The sequence below is a fragment of the Otolemur garnettii genome, unplaced genomic scaffold (genome assembly GCF_000181295.1).
Source record: "Otolemur garnettii isolate 467f Iridium unplaced genomic scaffold, OtoGar3 scaffold00103, whole genome shotgun sequence".
In the NCBI taxonomy this organism is placed as follows: Eukaryota; Metazoa; Chordata; class Mammalia; order Primates; family Galagidae; genus Otolemur; species Otolemur garnettii.
In genome coordinates, this window is record NW_003852498.1 from 6,432,568 (window position 1) to 6,447,248 (window position 14,681).

The window sequence follows — 14,681 nt, forward strand, 5'->3', positions numbered from 1 at the left end:
TTTTTTTTTTTTTTTTTTTTTTTTGAGACAAAGGCTCAAACTGTCACCCTGAGTAGAGTATAGCAACCTCAAACTTCTGGGCTTAAGTGATTCTCTTGCCTCAGCCTCCCAAGCTACAGGCGCCTGCCCACCACAATGCCCGGCTATTTTTCGGTTGTAGTTGTCATTGTTGTTTGGCAGGTTGGACTGGATTTGAACCTGCCAGCTCTGGTGTATGTGGCTGATGCCCTAGCTGCTGAGCTATAGGCGCTGAGCCGGATTAATTCTTATAACCTGTTTTAAACATCCCAGCTGAGAAATCCTACTTGCTTTTTGATTTAAAAGTACCTTTCAAAACTATAGGAAAAAAGTCATCAGCGGTAGTTCTTTTTCTAAATAAGGCTTCAGAGTGCATGTTTTACCTTCCAAGTTAGTTTTTCTTTCTGGGTGCAATTGAAGTCAGAATGCTGAAATGAATGTAAGTTATTTATCATAATCTCTGCTTGTGCTTCCATCTTGCTTAACAGCATGGAGCACAATTCAAAACAGCACTCTTTTAAAGCCTGGGTTGAATCAAAGGGTGAATCAGTTTTCTCTTAACCATGGAGAGAGACTCAGGATTGTTTATTTTATTTATTTATTTTTTTTGAGACAGAGTCTTACCTTATCACCCTTGGTAGAGTGCTGTGTTGTCATAGCTCATAGCAACCTCTAATTCCTGGGCTTAGGTAATTCTCTTGCCTCAGCCTCCCAAGTACCTAGGACTATAGGTGCCCACCACAGTGCCCCGTTATTTTTTTGTTTTGCAGTTTGGCTGGGGCTGGGTTTGAACCCACCACCCTTGGTATATGGGGCCGGCGCCCTACCCACTGAGCCACAGGCACCGCCCGTCTGCACTGTTTATTTCTTACTCCTTCTCAGTACCAGAAACAGCCAAGCTAGAATAGCAAGCCTTTGAAAGAAATGTCTTGGGATAAATACATACTTTCATCTACTAGCCTAGGTAGTGTTGCTCCTCCACCCCCCAAACCCTGGAATATGCTCAAAATAGCCATTGGAAACAGGCAGCTGAAACTGTGTATTTATACACAGTCCTTCAAATTAGAAATCCCAACAGTTACCTGAATTAGATCAGGTTTCATGTCAGAACCACAATCTTGGAGAAAACTTAAAAATATGCCACATACTAAAACTGCCTGTTTTTTTTTTAGAAGTCTTTGATCAGTACTAGTTTTTAAATTGAGAGCCCTGAGGATTAAAGACCTGGAGTAATATATTTTATGTACTAGGGAAGTTATAAGTAGCAATCCTCTGAGCTTTATGGAATCCCAATCACTCTGAACACCAAGACCCCAGATCGGAGACCTAACTACACACAGTGTCATGTTCAGCTACAGTGGGGACACTTGGGCCCTTGCTGCCCACTCAGACCCCCCGGGGCAATGTGAGATGGCAGAGCCCTTCCTTTTGGAGGACAGTACAAAGTCAGCCACTGGAGCCACTGCTTTAGACTAAGGACTCAGGTAGCGAAGCACAGGGACTGTTGCCTCTGTCCCCACAAAAAGTAGAAAGTGAAAAGGACTTGTGGAATTTTTAAAATCAACATTGATGAAAGTAAGAGCAAATCAGTTTACATCTTCACTATTAAATGCCACTAAATGTATAAGGGCTGTTTGGATATCTTTAAAATAAAATTCTCTAAAAATCTATATATTCGTAGCAAAAATTATTCATGCTCAAGTTGTCAAAATGCCTTTGGATGGCTCCTAAATAAACCTTGCTTATATAACTTGGGTTAAATGAGTTGTCACATTTCCCTGTGTGTCTAATTATGTAATGTCATCTTGGTTCATTAGTTAATTCCTCTGTTATTGTGGCTCACTTATCCTTTGCTGTATTCTCAAGAGAGGGTTTCATTAATGCGGTGAGTTGACTGAAAATGGAAAAAAGTTCATTGAATTCTCTAGCAAAAAGTGACTTTTGGAGGAGAGGTGATTATCTAGACTCTTAATCTTAGTTACCCCACTCCATTTACATGCCTCCTTTTGGGTCCCAGATCACCTAGATTTGCTGCAGTATGTGAATCTTCATTTCTGAAAACTGGTACTACCTCTTCAAGAGATTTGTAGAGATGCACAGCTCGCAAATAATCCTTTAAACTCTGTGAAACCGGTTTGTTTGTTGATGCAATTCTGTATTAATTATTCTTTAACTGGTTAAACATTATTTTATTTTTCATTAGAAATAAAAAATAACCCATGACCTTGTTTTTCCCCATCCCTGTTGTCCCTTTAGGTCAATAGTGGGGCGCAGATTCTTTTTTATCCTTGGAACTTTGTACCTATATCGCTGTATCACAATGTATGTTACTACTCTACCTGTGCCTGGAATGCATTTCCAGTGTGCTCCAAAGGTACGTACTTCTGAATCACCACGCAGAGGAATCAAGAAAACAGACACTGGACACCTACTCTGTATTACACGTTCTTCTAGACACTTCCATATGTGTTAATTGAAATCTAGCGTAATGTTCTGTTTTTCTTTACATTTGGAGGGAAGAAATGAAAATGTGCTCAGAAAATGTATATCTTTTGCTAAAAAAAAAACTTATCTTCTGTTAACTAAAAGTTACCAGTGGCAGTCTGAGTCTGCTTTTTCACCTCCTCATTTACTTTGTCATTAACGTATTCATTCTTTAAGCATTAAGGAATGTACCAGGCAGTGTACCAGGCAGTGTAGTAACCAAAACAAAGTCCCTCTCCTGGAGCTTCTATTCTATTGAGGGATGAGAAATGATGAACAGATTTATAATTTGTCACATGATACTAAGTCAGGAGATTGTCAGATGAAGAATGATAGGCTGGGGCGGTGCCTGTAGCTCATACACCGAAGCTGGCGGTTTCAAACCTGGCCTGGGCCAGATAAAAACAACTGCAACAAAAAAATAACCAGGTGTTGTGGTGGGCGCCTATAGTCCCAGCTACTTGGGAGGGTAAGGCAAGAGAATCATTTAAGCCTAAGAGTTTTAGGTTGCTGTGAGCTATGATGCCACTGTACTCTACTGAGGGTGACATAGTAAAACTCTTGTCTCAAAAAAAAAAGAAAAGGGAGTCTGAGGTAAGAAGTATTTTACACAGGAGTCAGGAAATACTTCTTTAAGAAGAAACCGCTTGAGTAGGAACCAAGAAGAAGTGGGCCATGTGGGTGGGCTGAGAGCTCCAGGCCAAGAAAACAGGTTAGTCCCTGTAAGTTCAAGGAAGAGCAGGGAGGCCAGTGTGTCTGAGTGGAGTATGAAGGGTCACAGGGGCGCAGATCCCTTTGGATCTTGTGGTCGGTCCACTGTAGGAACTTCAACCTTGGTGGGGACAGTGCAAGTAATGAGAAGTAGTCTAATTCCAGATGCATTTTGAAGGTTAGGAACAACAGGATGTGTTAATAAGTGGGATATAGGCTTGAGAGAAAGAAGTCAAAGATGACCCCAAAGATTTTAGCAGTTGCAAAGACAGAGTGGTCTTTTGCTGAGAGACATCTGATGTCTACTGAAACTGTCTAAGTAGGAATAGCATTTTCTCCAGGTAAAGTTAGTTTTTGAGAGAGCTGTTAATCATGTTAGGCTACAGTATATACTGGCTTATAAAATGGAAACTTAAAATCATGTGCTTTCTGGACAAAGGAATGAAGACTAGCATCATATTTTACTGAACATTAAACAGCTGTCTGGGGTAAAGGAAAAATAGAGTTGTTTTGCAGAAGTCAACAGTCTCCTTCACCAAATATAGATGTGGTTTGAAGAAGCCATACTTTTCCAAAGCCATCAAAGCAGTAAGCTTCTGTAATTAAACAGTGTATATATTGAATGTAAACATTGGCTGATTTTTAGTGATACTAATTTAAGGTGTGGGAGGAGTTCAGAAGCATAATAAACGCTTCTGGTGGGCTATTGTGATGTGTTAAATGGAGAAATGGCCACAGAAAGGAAGGCAGGCCCATCCTGGTAACAAGTAAAGGATGAAGTTTGCAGGGATGAATTGCTATGATTACAGAAAGAAAGTAAATTAAAGATTGTCCTCTGTGGAAGAGTTGCAATTTTCAGAAGCCACATCAGTAAATGTGCTGCTGGATAACCAAGCACAAATACTCATTATGGAGGCGATGCTAACAGCCTTACTAATCATCTCATGTTCAGTTGTCAGGACCTCTTCCTGAAGCATAAGCAGGCTATACGTGCCTGAATTGTGGTTCACTAAAACAAGCACAAGTCACTTTGTTTTCACTAGAGGTGATGTGGCATTACAGAACAGGTGTCTGAACTACCTCCTAAATTTGGTTCATCTGCTGACTTTGAGTGATGCTTATATCTTTGTGGTTATAAGGCTGGTAGGTAATCTGTCCCCTGTGTTGCTGACTCTGTTGAATGCCCTCTGTGACTGTGGGCCATGACAGAACTTGGTATACTAAAGCCAGGCACTGTGGGAGGGTGTCAGATGCCGTATTTGATGCCCAGTGCTCACCAAATGTGATCCCAAGAGTCAGTGCAGCGAAACTGTGGCTTTCACCGGTTTCCTTTTGCCTTCTCCCTTATTTATCCTGTAGTTTAAGTCCCTTGCTTATAATTTGCTTCAGCTGCCAACCCAAGCTTTGGTTTGCAGTCAAAGAATTTGTTCTTTGAAGTGTGTTTAGATAATTTTTGGCCCGTTATTATGAAATAATTACATGATTTATTTTTTCAAACCCATTTTGCCACATACTAGAATGCTTGGCTAGGATAGGGATGAACGCTTGCCCTGAGAGAGTTTTCTGGGGCTGGCTCTCCCTCTCACCTTGGCCAAATGACTTTTCTCCTCACCTGAGGGAACAGTGTAAACGGTAAGGTCTCTCATTTAGCAACAGCCAACATGGCCTCTCCTGTGCCTTAGTTATCTTTGTGGGAAGTGTATATGGAGGTTATGGTTGGAGGAACCTTAAGAGCACTTGAGCCCCTGTCTGCTTCAGCTATTTTGATTGAAGCTTCTCCTCCTAGGTTTCTACATATTCAATTCCATATTCAGTAATGACATAGAATGGAATCTGAAACTGAGGAAATTAATAGGAATTGGAGTCTTATTTTATGTGTGATGGGAGAATTTCAGTGAATTAGGATAGACTTAGGAAAAAAAATCCATTAATACTGACACTATTCTCCCCTCAATCCTCAGTTTTCTTTCTACTCTTTTTTTCTTTTATTGAGGTTCTATTTAGCATTATAGTGGGAATGATCTGATATCTTGATAACAGTGACAAGATTGAGGAATTAAGAACTAAGACGGACAAAGAAGAGTCTTTCCTCTGTTCTCTAACATTGAATCAATGTGAGCAGAAATCTCCATACACCACCATTGCTGAAAAAAAGAGGAAAAAATGTGCAGCCTATTTCAGCTCCTAGTTTATTTATACCTTTTAATCCATCAAACTCGAATAAAGGGACAATGGCTTTAAGTGTTTCTGCCCATAGAAAATTAAACTATAGAATTGGGATGGGTAATTGGATTAAAAAAATATTTTTTTTTTCCACTCGGTTGCCCTGGGTAGAGTGCTGTGGCATAATGGCTCATAGCAACTTCAAACTCCTGGACTCAAGAGATCCTCTTGCCTCAGCCTCCTGAGTAACTAGGTCTACTGGCACCTACCACAACACCTGACTATTTTTTCTATTTTTAGTAGAGACGGGGTCTCACTCTTGCTCAGGCCAGTCTTGGACTCCTAATCTTAAGCAATCCACCACCTCGTCCTTACAGGGGTGAGCTACTATGCTGGCCTGTTAGGGTTTTGAAATGAAGAATAATGTGTTCTTTTGAAACTGAGAATGCAGTGGTTAAAGTGTAGGTACCTTTTTATCAGATATCAATGTTAACGATTGTTTGTACCAACCTCGTGAACAAGTTATTGAAAGATTATGGCTAGATGTGATAAAGCACAGGGCATGACTCTGACTCTATCTTAGATATCAGGGACAGGTTCCCTTACATGGTGTAGTTTGTAGTACACCTCTTCTGAGGCATGCTCCGAGGTGAGTCATGCAACTCTGTCAGCAAGCCTCTTGTCTTCCTCAGGTGTGCATCTTTACTGCCTTCGAGAGCCTGTCTTTTCAAGGCAGGGTCACCTGCTGCTTGGCATGTATGGTTAGCAGCCTACTCGTCCTACTGATCCTACTCTAGTCCTGCTTAGCAGCTGACTCGTCCTGGGGCCTGCAGTCTGGCCCTCCAGTGGTCTGAGGGATAGTGAACTGGCCCCCTGTTTAAAAAGTTTGAGGACCCCTGGTTTAAGGACTGTGTACTTTTGGTCACACATGTATGTTCTCCTGGTTTTGCCACCTGGGCTTATCATAGGCAGACTGTTGCAGAAGGTGAAGTTTCTTCAAAACCCTCAATTTCTCACCCTACCTATAATTCATTTTATGTCTGTGCAGTGCTGTACTCTCAGCCTTCAAGCAATCATAGTATGATTTTTGCTTTTCACAAGGGTCACTTGAACACCAGAAGCTTTCTCGATCTGTCAGTTTTTTAATCAGGACATTTTTAGGCACACCAAGAAGGATGTTTTAGGCAAGGGATCTTTTCCCCACTACCTACTTGTCCTGGGTAGGATGGTTTTCCACCTGCAGTGGGGCCTGGCTTAGTCTCCCTACTCCCTGTCTCCATCTGTCCGTACACACCTTACCCTCCTTCACCACTGTGCATCCACATGAGCAAGATCTGGCTCTGGCTCTGACTCTCACCACACAGTCTAACCAGTAGCATCACTGGACTAGCCATGCTTTGGAGGCCAGTCCACCAGAAGAATCATCCATTAAGTATACTAAACAGCACATTATATGCCCGTCCTCCCAGGTCCCAAGTGAATAGTCAGTGATGGTCTTGCTGTGGTTTTTTTTTTCTGCCATGTATACTACTATTATATGATCTTTTTCTGAATATCATTCTTTGATTTTTTCCTCAGCCGTTTTTGCTTTCTACTAGACTGATCTGTACTCCATCTAGCCCTCCCACATGACAGTGTGCCCATCTTATGTCTCCTGTTTTGACCAACTCCTCTCTGTATGAGTAAATTTTTTTTTTTTTTTTTTAGAGACAGAGCCTCCTTTTGTCACCCTCAGTAGAGTGCTGTGCCATTATAGCTCACAGCAACCTCCAGCCCAGAGCTTAGGCGATTCTCTTGCCTCAGCCTCCCAAGTAGCTGGGACTACAGGCACCTGCCACAATGCCCGGCTATTTTTTTGTTGCAGTTTCGCCGGGGCCAGGGTTGAACCTACCGCCCTTGGTAAATGGGGCCAGCACCCTACTCACTGAGCCACACGTGCCACCCTATACTAGTAAATTTTAACAGGGTATATAAACTTTGACCATCACCTCAGTTCCTGCGTTAGCCCAATGTTGTTCCTCATATCTTCATGGTGATTTCAAGGGGCTTCCGTATCCTTATCCAAGCAGCTTTCCCCATCTGCCATAGCATACAGGTTATTTATTTGGGGGCTATTTTTCCTGATCAAAGCTACTTATTTTTAAAGCTGCCAGCATATCCCTAATATATTATTTTTAAACCTATTTAAATTAACGATATGTAGCTCCACTTTATAACCTAAATGCTTTTATCAACATTAATATAGTTAAATGTACATTTTAGGCTGCCTGCTTTAACACAAGATGCCAATACACTGTAGAATATTGGTAATGTGGTGTACAGCTGAATCAAATATTAACCACCCCAAACCCTTACTTCCTGCTGCAAAAAGGAAAGAAAGTAGCTTTGATCTGCTTTTTAGCACATAACTGTGATGAAGTCATTGGTTATTAATATTTTTAAAAGCTTTGCCCAAGGACACACCGCCACCAAGCCATATTATTAGTAACATATTGAATAATTTAAAATGTGTCAATAAACCTTGCCAATACTGTGTATAAAACCCAGTTTGAGAAGCTTCCCCTTAGATTTTTTTGACTTTTTAGGTTACAAAGAAAAAAAAAAATCAGACTTAGATAGGCTGAATGGTGATTTTATCAGCTTGTAAATTTTCTTCTGAATCCTCTTTTGTTATTCAGCTCAATGGAGACTCTCAGGCAAAAATACAACGGATTCTACGGTTGATTTCTGGTGGTGGATTGTCCATAACTGGATCACATATCTTATGCGGAGATTTCCTCTTCAGTGGTCACACAGTTTCACTGACACTTACGTATTTGTTCATCAAAGAATGTAAGTAATAGCGCATTCTCACTGAATTGATTGCTATAGCCAGCAGAATCCCCAGACCCTGAGACTGACAGGAGCCCTTGTTGGGAGTAATAGCCACAAAATTTCAACTGTTTTTCAATAGTCACATGCACAATTTGAATTGTGAAGGCTTAAAACGTGGCCCAGGCTTCTCTCTAGCATTTATCACGCTTCCAAAACATGCTACCCATTCTTGGGTAATACTTCTTAGTAATTAAGCTGCCTTAACGTTGGAACTAAGAAGAACATATTAGTTAATTTTACTCCAAAAAGATCGGTATATCCTAAAACCAAATGTAAATGAAGTTTGAATTTAGTGTTTGTATGACACTGCCATTCTCTTATTCCAAATAAGTCAGTTAATGTTTTCCCCTTTCTTTAAACTTTATTCCAATTTCGTTATTTTTCCAGCCACCTCCTATGCCAGTGGTTCGCAACCTTCCTAATGCCACGACCACACTGCCTTAATCTCCTGGGCAGCTAAAACCAAATATAACTCGATATTGTTCATTGTAGAGTTATATTTAGTTTTAGCTGCCCAGTAAATAGTACTTTTCTAGATTTCTGAGGTTTTGTAAATTTAGGTCTATCATCTCAAAATCCTTTTGAAATAATAATGCTGCTTCTTTTATATTTGCAAAGCTGGTCAGTGTTACCCTTCATCTTTTGTTCAAGTTACCCCCTGCCAGTAGTTTTAAGAGATTTACCTAAATTCTCTTGACTCAGCATGTTAAAAGCATGTTAAAGCTCTCCTCCCCAGCCAGCCAGCTCCTCCCTCCTCTCTTGGCCCTTCATTAATCCAAACAGGCTTGGTCTGACTGAATGACAGTGTGGATAGCAAGGGTTTTATCTTTCCATGTTGCAGAAGTAGACTCTTGCCTCCCAGATTGCTTGGAGAATTGGGTTAAAGTTCTAAGGGTGGTATGACAAAAGAGTTGAGGTTCTCTATAGTAGACAGTCTTTTTTTGTGAGAACAGTTTCAGTGTCATTTCCTTTGTAAATTGCACATACTGATTTATAATAGGGAGAGTAGTAACATGTTAAGGGTGGGGCCATAGTTATACTTCAAGGCTGAGAGTCTTCTACACCTGTTGCCTCATTTTTCTTCTCATAACTTACTTATAGGGTGGTTAGCATGGGGGTCGTAGATTTGTCAATACACCATCATCAGAGGATGGTCTCTTTCTAGAATTTAGTCACTAGTTTCCAATATCTAATTTTTGGTTCAAGGGGGCAGGGGTTGGAATGATGTGTATAATTTATAAATTAATCCAAACAGGCTTAGCCTGACTGAATGGCAGTGTGGATAGCAAGGGTTATCTCCCACGTTACAGAAGTAGATTCTTGCCCCCCAGATTGCCAAGGAAAGTTCCATCTGTAAGTAATATCAATCATGTTCTAGTCCAGAGGTACATTTCAGTTGTTAGATGTCTCTGAGGATCATAAAGACCATAAGGAAAAGGATAGGGATGAGGGTAAGGAGGAACTGCACGTCAGAGACAAGGTACTACGGGGTAAAAACTAGAAAAGTAATGAAGAGAAAATACCCCAGGAAACAGAGGGTCACTTCTTCCAAATAACTGAAGAATAATAGATATTAACAGTAGTAGCAAATAGATGTAATACTCTGTCCCAGGCACTATTCTAAGCCCTTGATGCAAATTAGCTCATTTAATCCTTGCAACCAGCCCATTAGGGAGGGCACTATTTTTCTGATAAGCAAACTTAAATATAGAGAAAGTGCTTTGCCACAGTCCACAGCTAGTATCTGGAGAATCAGGTATTCAAATGTAAGCAGGTTGAACCCAAAGATTATGCCCTTAATTTCTTATCTCTGATGAGAATGTTTGGCAGTTCAAGTTGTCTGGCCCTAGAGTTGGGCAAGGAACAGCCTGCTTACCTGCGAGCAGGGTGTGTTGCTCATCATTGCTCGTCCTTTCCCCTCAGAGCAATAGCAGGGCCTCTTGTGATTAGTTCTACACTGTAATGAGCCTGCTCAGTAGGGAGAGACATGCTGTTCCCAAGGCATGGTTTTAACTTAGGGTTTTTAAAATTGTGTATGTTTTTATGTGGCAAGAATTATATTCTGTTTTTCCCCCCAATTTTTGCTGAGAAATAAAATGGCAAATCTGTAATACTTAATATAAATTCAATGTTACATAAACAAGCCATTCTGTGATTATGTGTTTCCTGTGCAATTGGGAAAAGCAGTTATTTCCTAAATTATACCATATGTTATTGTTCTGAGTAAGAATGGTTCCAGTGGTTTCTCTGAAGTTTCTTTCTAGAATTAGATGCATCAGATATTTATTTTTTGCTTTCCTGTCTTTTGATCAGTTTGGACTCTTATTTGCTCCATTGTCATGAGTGGATTTAAGTTTAGTTGTGAGCACATATAAAAATGTGGGAGCAGGGCGGCACCTGTGCCTCAAAGGAGTAGGGCACTGGTCCCATATGCCGGAGGTGGCGGGTTCAAACCCAGCACTGGCCAAAAAAAAAAAAAAAAAACATGGGATGGGAGCAGACCATTTTGGAGTTTATCAGTAAAGCCTAGGTTCCTTACAAAATTATCCTGGAGAAATTAGCCTTAGCAATTGGTCTGGCTAGTTGGTAACAGCCTTTATTTTATTTTATTATTTTGTTTTATTTTATTTTATTATTTATTTATGTATTACTCACCACCATACCAAGTCCACTGTCTCTTTTATTCAATACCAGCTAGGCTAGAATCCCGCACAGACAGTGAAGTTAATTAGTACTTGTGTCATCATCTTTTATCTCATTGTTATCCTCAGGGGTAGGATGAGAGAGCAAAGAGGGTTACTGTTTTGATATTTCTATTTCAAAATAGCTCATATTAAATCTTTTCTTTGGGTCAGCCAGTGTTCTCAATTAAGGAGTGTCCCAATGTGGTAGCATCATAGGGAATACATTTGTATGAGAAAGCGCTGCTAGGGCTTCCAGCTTTTTCTGAAATCTCACTTTCAATCCCCTTGAGTAGTTTCAGGCAACGTCCTTACTTCTTACATCTTTCAACTTTGTTTCTTATGAATAAACAACTACCAAATAATTTTGGTTTGCTCAAACATTTTGAACTTTTAAGGTAAATACTGATGATCTTATAAGCAAGGAAGCACGGTTGGCGTGAACCCTTAGGGAGGGACAGGGTCCATGGCACTGGAGAATGCATATTTAGAGAGACCTCTAGATTTCTAAATGTTAGTTCAATTTTTAATGTTCTGAGCCTAATAGAACAGTGATGGGGACTGCACCTGGCCTCCCAGGCTGCAAGAGTAAGGCCTCTGAAGCATTACAATTCTGGGATTCCATAAGCTATCTGCCAGAACTTCATGGCAAGATCAAGCAATTAAGAAGTAATGAGGAACCCATCCAAAATTAGAAAGTCAGACTTTCTGTCTCACCTGAGACCAACAGAGCAACGGCTATTTTTAAATTGGAATGATACCTGATTTGTTGTTCCCTCTGAAAGATCTGAAAATGGATCCTTTCGCTATTCAGCCATTCTTCTACATTTAAAAGTAAATATCACTATGAATGTAAACAGTTAAATATGAAATTAATTTCAGTTTATTATATTATTAATTTGTGAATTAATGAAATAGGGAAAAAAATCCAGATGGCCAAGTGACCAGAGGTAAACTCTGACTCCATTTATTTTGTCTTTAACACATGTATGAGAAGACTTTGAGGTGCAATAGCGCATTTAACGTGATGAGTGTTGTAGTTCCGTCTTACAGCTGATCAATAATTGAGCTTCCCAGTGGCCTTACCAGGAAGGCTAAAGGTCCAAAAGTGAATGGGCAAGAACCCTAAGCTTTACACAGGGAGTGCTTTATAGTTGTTCTTGACAACAACAGTGTAAAATTGCTGGGAATGAAAGTATTGTTAGCCACAGTGCCATTCCCTCCTACCTCCAACCCTACTCCACACCTGGAGAAACTGACATAAATTTAAGATCCTAGATTACTCCAGCTTTCTTATCTTTTCCTCTTATTTTCAGAGACAACTATGTTTTCTTTTGATCCCTTCTGTTTTTCTTTCCTGCAGGGTTCTTTGTGTCAGTTAGAATAAGCTAATTCCAGGCAACCTAATAAACAATTCTATTCTCTGCCTTACTAAAACAGCATATTAGCAGTGGCCAAGGCCTCAAATACCTAGCTTTCCCAAATTTCCCAATGAGTGACTGTGAGACCTGCTACCAGGAGACCTCTTCCTCCTTCCTACCTCTGCAAATCCTGGCACCTCACAGGGACGCAGTTTAGCTTACTGATTTTCTCCCTCTAGTCTTCCTGATCCTAGATTAGTCTACTTAAGGTCATTAGGACAGAATGTGATCATTAAATTCATCTCTGGGAACCTTGTTAACTCTGTAATTTTTCTACTGTCCAGATTCGCCTCGCCACTTCTGGTGGTATCACTTAACCTGCTGGCTCCTGAGTGCTGCTGGGATTATCTGCATTCTTGTAGCCCATGAACATTATACTGTCGATGTGATCATTGCTTACTATATCACAACACGGCTGTTTTGGTGGTACCATTCAATGGCCAATGAAAAGGTGAGAGCAGTGAAGATCTTCAAGTAATTTCTTGTCTTTAAATGCAGTGTGCCCTTTTCATATGGAGAGGTCTTAGATGTGGAAATAACTGCCATTGCCACCCAAATGCATCGTTTAGGTCAATTCAGGTGAACTCATATCCATTACTGCTTCTTAAAATTAAGCAAAATAAGGAACTTCACATGGAGATCATTTAAGGGTAAAAAGTGCCATAAAATTATAGAGCATAGTGTTTCACTAATTCAACTAATTTATAGTAGAATCGAAGACATATGTGTGCTAAATTAAAGTCTAGGAACCAGCATTTTTGGCTTTGGGGCACTAAAAAAAAAAAAAACAGTCCTTGCCCTCAAAGGATTAAAATTAATTTTGAGTGGCAGTTATTTCTAAAACTCGGATAAAATAAATAGCTTCTTAATTATTGCCTTTGGTACATCTTTTGGTGATGCAGGGCTCTCTGGCTTCCTTTCTTATGCTTCCTCTTTGTTTCTGCTGCTTCCTGCTTCCAGATGACCTTTTCTTTCTCCTCTCATTCATTCTTAAGGAGCTAGCTCAGATGCCACCTCTTCTGGCAAGTCTTCCCTAACTCCTTATTCTTTTCCCCTGGTGCCAAGGTAGAATTATTCCTCCCCTTCTCTGTTTTTCTAGCCTTGATATGTGTCCATGCACCATGATTTACTTATCTTTGGATAAATTTGCCATATTATATCACATATATTATGTTTATAGAGAGTTCACGAGGGATTAAAATATATCATTGCCAAAGAATCTACATGCAACCCTTGGTGTCTACTAATAAATGCCCTTTCTTTGGTTATTTTTATTTCTCTTTGTAGCTCTATTTCCTACTTTGTGGTTGCCTACGTTCATCTTCCTTCTTATACTTCCATTTTTGTATCTACTGATACGAGTGAACCAAAATTTTTATCTTTCCTCTTAAATATGTTCAAGCTTCTGAGCTCTCCTTTCCCTCTTCTGACTGCCTTGCCCTAGACCTGACCACTCACACATGCTGAAAATCATCCTTCCTCAATAATTCTCACACTCCTTCCCTGAGTCTCTATTCTTCCTGGAATTATGGGCAGAAAAAATGGTATGGGCCACAAAAAAGCAAAGGCACCTATATGTGTTGGGGGAACCAGAGTCAAGGCAGACTTGGGAAAGGGCATGAGAATAATTATTGTCACCTGATCAGAGTTCTGTTTTCCCTTTTAAATTACAGTGAATGGCAATATAAGATGCAAAGCAAGAAAGATATATCTCATTTTACTTTTTTCCCTTCTATTTACAGAACTTGAAGGTTTCTTCACAGACTAATTTCTTGTCTCGGGCCTGGTGGTTCCCCATCTTTTATTTTTTTGAGAAAAATGTACAAGGCGCAATTCCTTGCTGCTTCTCATGGCCACTGTCTTGGCCTCCTGGCTGCTTCAAATCATCATGCAAAAAGTATTCACGGGTTCAGAAGATCGGTGAAGATAATGAGAAATCTACCTGAGAAGCAAAACAGGGGCAACAGTTCTTATACCAAAAGAGTTAACGCTATAACCAAAGGTATAGTTTTGTTCCTTTAATTTTAGGAGAACTGACTGGCAAATGAAGAAGTGGACCAAACTTTGTGTAAATGATTAGAAAGATGAACAGAGTATTACCTTTAACTGGTTTTTTATTCATCCTGACAAAGATATATTCTCCTGCAGCTCTTCCTTCATTGGTGACAAGCCTTCAAACTGGCATTTTACTAATGAGCTTGTTAAAGGGTGCCAAAGAACATAGTACTCCTCTCTTTATTCTTTCTCCACTAAAACCCTCTACTTCCGAAGTTTTTTCCTTCCAAGGTCAGAAAAATTTGTTAATGTTTTAAATAAATTATCTGGATAT

At 40.0% G+C, this 14,681-nt stretch overlaps 1 protein-coding gene across 1 annotated transcript in view; it reads left to right on the forward strand.

The window, feature by feature from the left end:
* The window catches only part of SGMS2 (sphingomyelin synthase 2), an 87,280-nt gene extending 72,599 nt beyond the window's left edge, over positions 1-14,681 (forward strand). Inside the window, exons 4-7 of the mRNA XM_023517035.1 lie at positions 2,275-2,392; positions 8,055-8,208; positions 12,637-12,803; positions 14,095-14,681. Of these exons, the coding sequence (XP_023372803.1) occupies positions 2,275-2,392; positions 8,055-8,208; positions 12,637-12,803; positions 14,095-14,298 (643 nt within the window). The 3' untranslated portion in view covers positions 14,299-14,681. The remainder of the gene's footprint in view (positions 1-2,274; positions 2,393-8,054; positions 8,209-12,636; positions 12,804-14,094) is intronic.